The 7,487-nt window shown below is 38.8% G+C and overlaps 1 protein-coding gene across 1 annotated transcript in view; it reads left to right on the forward strand.

Annotated features, from left to right (window-relative positions):
* Nucleotides 1-3,705, forward strand: part of ZADH2 (zinc binding alcohol dehydrogenase domain containing 2) — an 8,323-nt gene extending 4,618 nt beyond the window's left edge. The window contains exon 2 of the mRNA XM_009276672.2: nucleotides 1,964-3,705. Within this exon, the coding sequence (XP_009274947.1) occupies nucleotides 1,964-2,888 (925 nt within the window). The 3' untranslated portion in view covers nucleotides 2,889-3,705. The remainder of the gene's footprint in view (nucleotides 1-1,963) is intronic.
* Nucleotides 3,706-7,487: the final 3,782 nt, after the last annotated feature.

The following is a 7,487-nucleotide window of genomic DNA, read 5'->3' on the forward strand; positions in this document are numbered from 1 at the left end:
GCTCCAGAACAAAAGCAACGGTGCGTGTGCTGGAGTCCTGCTCGGCCGGCGTCTGGCCCACTGCACGACTTGCCCCTTCCCCGCACGCAAAGTTTTTGTCCTCAGAGGGTTATTTACCTGCCTTTGTGCTCTCCCCGCTGGAGCGCAGCGCTGAGAAGAAGGGGGAGCTCCTAGAGGGAGGGAGACGGGGGCTTGTTACTATTACCACTGCTCTGCCTCCCCTTCTATAGGGTGCACTGCCCCGGCCAAGGGCACGGCTGCTCCGCACCGTGCGAAAGCAGATGTGCGCCGGTAGCGTGAGGAGGGAGGCTCAGCCCAGCGGGAAGCGAGGACCTGCCTTTCGGGTTGGGGCCGGGGGCTGGTGCGGGGGCAGAGTGAGCGCCTAGGGCGCTGGCCTGACAGCTGCCGAGAGCCCCCAGTTGGGCGAAAGGATGAGACCGGGGAGGGGGCGAGCACAGGTCCCCGCCGGCCTCTCAGCCTCAGCTCCCTTCCACAGAAGTTGGGGTGTAAAAGCGGGAGGAGGCTAGCGCAGCGCCGGCAAGTCTCGCCTCGGTGCTCCGAGCCCTTCTCCCTGGCGCCCGAGGGACACGGTTTGTCTCGGAAGCTGCTGCTCCGTTAACAATTTTTGTATGTCTTTTAGGAGTACTGTTTGGGAGTTACTTTAAAGCGGGATAATAGGGGATTTTTAGTATCTACGAACAAGACGCAGGCATTTTTTTGTTGCGGCTGAGCAGTGAATTAAAGGCAGAATTAAAAAGAGCAACAGTCGCTTTCACCTGTTTTATGCACGGATATGTTCATATGTACGTGTCTTTTTATATGTAACACATTACGTTGGTGAAAGTTTGAGGCTCCCCATGCTATAAAGAATGAAGGAAATCAAAATGAGCTAAGCGGTTTTAGTTCTTCTTGCTCTGTGTGCAAGCAATTGAAAACTACACACACATATGATTTGAGCCTATTGCTAGCTGCAACAATTAAAAGTGCGCTGTGTGCATACTTCTGCAGCTTTTGCATGGTAGCAGGTACACCTTTCAGGTTGCCACTTCCACATGTAGTAAAAGTCCTGGTGTTTTCTCTTGTACGTGTTTCTTTTTTACATTTTCCAGTTAGCAGAATCTTCCCCAGTCTCTCTTCCCTTTCCTGTATAGAGATAATATTATGGTTTAAAAAAAAAAAAAGTGTTACTAAAATATTCTTTGTGGTTAAGCTAGATCATACCTTTCTTTTAGGCATTATCTCCTCGTGCTTAATCAAGTTGTGAGAATGTCTCTCTTTTTCTAAAAAAAAAATTAGCATCCATTTTCACCTGTTAGAGGTCAGTAGGACTTGATACTCAGTCTTATAATTTTGGTCCTTCTGTGCAAGGTTGTTTTGATGTGTTGCGAGTAATTTATATAAAGAAAAATATTTTAACGTTGACATTAGCTACATCAAAAGGCAAATTTGCTGTAGTGACTCCATCAATTAAAAAGTACTTGCCTACAGTAACATGACCTTGCAAATGACATCGATAGTTAATATGATCGTTAGTCATTAACAGTATTATTATATTCAAAAATGTAAATTTGTTGCCAGAATCCACATATTTACCGCTTTGCACATTTTATTCCTCGGTGTTTTCACATCTTGTATAAGGTGGTCAATTAATTTTCATCCTTTAATCTTGTACAGAATTATTTTTAGCTTGCTTAGTTTGGCCAAATGGACCTGAGGAAAATATAAGTTGGTTTTTGCTTTTTGTTTTTTTCTTTTAGCAAATTTATCTTTTAATTCTATAGTAACAGAACGTAAACTACAAAAGTCTGATGGAAGTAGTCTCTGGAGTGTACTCATTATTCAAATATACCAATAATCAGAAAAAAGTCTCATACTTATCCCACGAATTTAAATTGAAGGTTTCTCGTGTGACAAAGACTTGGTGAGGAATAAATCTCGTTAATACATTTTTGTTTTCTTCTAGATTTGTCGGCATTAATGCATCTGACATAAACTACTCAGCTGGTCGATATGACGCATCAGTTAAACCCCCATTTGATATAGGTTTTGAAGGTGTCGGTGATGTGGTGGCTTTAGGACTCAGTGCTAGCGCTGATTATACAGTGGGTCAAGCTGTGGCCTACGTGAAAGCAGGTTCCTTTGCTGAATACACAGTTGTGCCTGCCAAACAAGCAGTTCCTCTACCCTCTGTGAAACCCGAGTTTCTGACTTTAATGGTAAGTGGCGCTACCGCATACATCAGTTTGAAAGAGCTGGGGGAGCTGTCTGAAGGCAAGAAGGTTCTGGTGACAGCAGCGGCTGGAGGAACGGGCCAGTTCGCTGTGCAGCTTGCAAAGAAGGCAAAATGCCATGTAATTGGAACCTGCTCCAGTGATGAAAAGGGTGGTTTTCTGAAATCCATTGGCTGTGACCGTACGATCAACTATAAAACTGAAAATGTTGAATCTGTTCTTAGGAAGGACTACCCCGAAGGTGTGGATGTAGTGTATGAATCTGTTGGGGGAAAGATGTTTGACTTGGCTCTTAACTCCTTGGCTACCAAAGGGTGCCTGATAGTTATTGGGTTTATTGCTGGCTACCAAAACCCTACTGGCCTTCAGCCCATTAAAGCGGAGTTATTGCCAGCAAAACTATTGAAGAAGTCTGCCAGCATCCGGGGTTTCTTCTTGAACCATTACCTTTCTGAATACAAAATGGCTCTGAAGCACTTGCTCGAGATGTATGAAAGAGGAGACCTGGTTTGTGAGGTGGACTTTGGAGACACGTCTCTGGAGGGCAAGTTCACTGGCTTGGAGTCTGTATTCCGTGCTGTAGATTACATGTACATGGGAAAAAACATTGGAAAAATTGTAGTTGAATTACCTCACTCTGTCAACAGTAAGCTGTAAAAACAGAACAATGATATAAATCAGAAGAGAGAAAATGGGCACTTTATGCCTCAGAAACAATCTTTTTTTAAGCTTAGTAATGGATATTATATTAAAAAACAGCATTAAGGTGTTAATAAAAAGGTTTTTTGGTTTTTTCTTAAAAGTGCTTAAATTGGTGGCTATAGCATGGACTTAATGGGTCTGTGTTTGATTCTGTCGCTTAGGCTAGCATGAGACAAGAACATTGTTCTTGACAGGGTAAGTCTTGATGCAGAGGCAGATTTAGTCTGTCAGACTGGTTTGGTAATACTTTATATATAGTTCAGCTCAGAAAAAAAAATTCCTTTCTGCAATTTTGATTCCCTGATTTAAAAATAAAATTGTTAGAACAAGACTAAGTAAAGAGTCGTATCTTGTGGTTGCTCTATTAATCTCTTGAAGTTTCTGGAAAAAATTACGCTCTTCATTTTTTGTCACAAACACGATAATCATAATTCAGTTGCATCATGGATCATAGTAATATTCCTTGACTGGTTACACAGGGGACATTTATCCTCCAATTCTGACTTGTCAGTAATATTCAGAAAAGCGACTTGACTTTTTTTTAATTATGTCTTTCGTAACTAGAAACAACTGTGCAATTTTATTTTAAGTCTTTAACTCCAAGTTGCAACATAATCTCATTTTCTTGCCTTTTCATTTGCTACTGTTAACTGTCCAGTCTCCCCTTTAGTCAGTATTACAAGATTATTGAAGTGGGGTTTTGAGCCATGTTCACGTGTGTTCAGGTCCTGTATATTCTTTGAAGATTTAATAAAGTTTAAAAAGCTATTTAAATATTTGTGGCATTTATTCATATTGATACGGTTCTTGCTGACTAGCTCCTTTGTAGGTAATCTCTGTCTTGTAGACTTCTTTGACCGATGATTCTTGTTGTGACTTCCCATAATCAGGCTGCTGCTTCTACTTTTACCAAATACCACTTCTGCAGAAGCCCTTTTACAAACAGCAAGACCATTTTAAATCTACAGTCACAGTAACCCGTACACGTACTGACGCTCGGCCATAGATTATCTAGTGGGTGCAGTTAAAAGGTTTTGTAAAGTTTTGAAAATTCTTCCTCACTTAATAGATATTATTAACAGTACATACAGTGGGAATTCCAGCTAGAAATGTAACATTTTCCAGAACAATAAAATACTTTAAACTATGCTTGCTCTACATTTTTTTTCCATAGCAAACGTTTAAGATCTTAGAGGCTGATTTTGCCACGTCTTTTGAAATTATATACATTTGTATGCAGTTGGAGAGATGGAAATTTCCTGAGATCATACATCTAATAATAAACGTAATGATAGACTGATAATGTCTAGGGGTTGAAGGGAAAATATCCAGGGTAAACTTAATTTTTGGGCATTATTCAGGACTGACTGTACATGACATTTTTAAAAGTAACATGTAGGAAAAGCTTGTATTTTACTCAGTAGTACTAGAAAAAGTATTTTTAACTTTGATTTAGCGCACTTTTATTGTAATTTTTTAGTGCATATGTCATTAGCATCCTAAAGAATTGTGTGCAACAAAGAACTGTCCCTTTTTTGGGCCATGTCTGACTACTGGCTTTAGTTCCACTTTGGAGGATTTTGGGGAAAAGCAGAATGGCTTGAGTCTTCGTTACCATTTCTCTTTTACTCAAGCTGAGCATCAAACCACTATGATTTTTGTTTTCACCTAGATCTGCTGTTGGAAACATACTTTCTCTTTGCCCCCTAATATTACAAATACTGTGGTGTTTTGTGTGTTTTGCATAATTAGAAAGGGTTTGCATAATTAGAAAGGTATATTGGCCTTCCAACTGGATAATAGAAAGATGCGAACACTCAAGTAGCATACAAGATCAGAGCATACAAAGTTCTCACTATTTTATTCCTAGGCACATGGTTTATTCTCTTGTTCAGAGAAAAGGCGGTGCCCTTGGTCAATAAATGCATCTTGAAAAAAAAAAGGCTATTTGGGATGTACTAGGGCAAAATAAAAATAAAAAGAATACAATTGGTTACGTCTGCGATATGCACAGGAGAGTTGCACGGGTAACAATTTTTCAAATTAAGTTCCTGCAGTCAAATGCCAAAACACATCCAAGTGGCCAGATTTTCAGAGGTGTTGATCACTGCCAGTCCAATAGATTTAGGTGTTTCTGAGGCAGTGAATTCCAAATGTTTTTGTCATAAAAAATTCTTCTTGTAACAGGATTCTGTTTGGACATACAGCATTCTACTTTCTTTTTAATATGTTAGTTCATATATAACATTGAGTAATGCAACTGCCTCAGGCTCTTTCACTGATCAAAATAAGGGAAGAGAGGAACCTTTGGAAGGTTTACATGTGTATATATATATATTTTCAGATATGCCATTTTGTTGGTTTTAGTTTTGGCTTCAGGCTTATTATTTAGCACTTTCATACTGATTACAGCGTTAATAAAAAGTTTAAGTTTGTTATATGCAGAACTTGTATGGCCAGTGTACTAATTTTGTAGCCCTTTCGGTGTTTGGGTTGGGCTATGGCCATTGGGCTTGTCCTTTTCATCAAATGCCCGTGTTAAGCTAAAGGGGCAGCTCAGGGTATACGTGATTGCTCTTCCACGAATGAATCCAGAATGAAGTAGTAATTTTTGTTTTTAAAGATACAACTTCTGTCATTTAGATTGCTGAAAGAGAACATTATTGACGGGGAGTGGGTGAAAAGTATTTCTGAAACACGCAGATAAGGCTTTTCTGCCAAGATTCATAATAATTTTTGGTTTGCAGGGGAAAAAAAAGCCAACTTCTCCTCTTTATTTAAAAGTATATTCTGCAAACTTACAGTTATGGGAGCACGGCTGACTTTGAATAAGTAAGCTATGATGGATTTAAATAATGTTTAAATATTAGATGGATAGGAAAATGTATATGGCATGCACACACTGAGAGGTTTAAGTGATGATAGGACATTGAACATACAAGGAAAAGAAATACTGTAGAGTCACAGCAAGGGATTAATAACAATACACTTAATATGCTTGCAAAAAAGGTGTATTAAAAGCTGTGTGCACAGTGGGGACTTAAATGATTAAAAATAATAATACATTTGCCTGGGAAGTACTAAGTATACTATATGTAGAGAGCAGGGATTTAAATAATAATACTATTAATAATAGCAGCTCATTGAGATGTGGTTGCTAGCACTACATCCTAATTTTACCTTTCTAAATGCATTTGCTACAGAGGAATCTGGCATTGTTTGCTGAGGCTAATAACAGAATTTCCCTTTCCTACACACATATGCTTCCATGGAAAAACAACAAAGAACTAGATGAAGAGCTGGCTTCTTTCCTGAGTCTGTCACATGTGTGCATACGCACGCACACATGGACACACACGTACTCACTCTCTCCTGGCCTGCAACCCTCAGCACATTTTACAGATATGCTTCCTACTTAATTGCTATGCTGGAATCTCCTAATACCTTTTTGAATTAAGTTAGATTTCTACCAAGCAATAGTTTGCTATATATTTGTACGTGTGCGTATGTGTGTGTGCGTGTGTGTGTATAAAATGTATATATTTAATAAGTGGATATGAGTAACTGCTGTGTCATGTAAATACACATAATTACAGTCTCTCAAGGAAAAGTTTGCAGTAGTGTTTGCAGATGTTATATATATTCCTACTTCTGTCTGAGGAGTAAAGAAATTTCTCTGCTGAATAACTGTTAGTATCTATTTTACAAGATTTACTCATTTTCAGGTACCTAATGTAGCTGCTAGCATGCATGCACAACAATACAATTTATATGGTAAATGGAACCAAATAATGGCTTCACTGAATGTTATGGCTGCACTGAAGGGAAATGTCACGGTAAATAGCTGCCAAATTATGGATCATGCCGAAGTGTCACAACTGCACTAAAGACAAATAGCACTAGAGGCTATTGCCACTGTGACGCTTTTGAGTTATGAAGAAGAGGAGCAGCCTGATGTGAGCCTCTTTGTGTCCTCATTATAGCAAAGGGTTACTGGTGCAGTGGACAAGAAAACCTAGTCCTACGTGGTGGCTAGTTATTAATCTGTTCTTTTCGAATCTAACAGCTGTAGCAAACCAGAAAATCTTTTCCTTGCTTTATGAATACATATACACACACACAAACAAAGAAAAACCTGCAGGTTTTATGAATGTAAATGTGTACGGGAAATGACTGGTAATGGAAAAATGTTGTAATAAAATAATCTAATCAAAGAATATTATTAAATTTAACATCGTATGTGTCTGAAAGCTTTAGTTGCTTCTTATGCAGATAGATGTGTGAAATATAAGCAATAATGCACTTTCTCTCTTTGTAAAGACTTGAGTAGTAAGGACATTACCAACTAAATTGCTTCTTCTAAACTGAAGTGTGTCCCGGTTTCTTTCATTTTAATGGGAGGGTAATAAAGATGAAAGACTAACATTTTAACTGATGGATCCCTTAAGCTACAGAATCGAAATTTATTATGTTTTGAGGGAATATGCTAAATCCTGAAATGTGGAAAGAAGCAGGGAAATCCCAGGTAAAATAAAAGCAAAGTAACCTTTTTTT

This window comes from Aptenodytes forsteri, unplaced genomic scaffold (genome assembly GCF_000699145.1).
Source record: "Aptenodytes forsteri isolate BGI_AS27 unplaced genomic scaffold, ASM69914v1 Scaffold97, whole genome shotgun sequence".
NCBI classification, from domain to species: Eukaryota; Metazoa; Chordata; class Aves; order Sphenisciformes; family Spheniscidae; genus Aptenodytes; species Aptenodytes forsteri.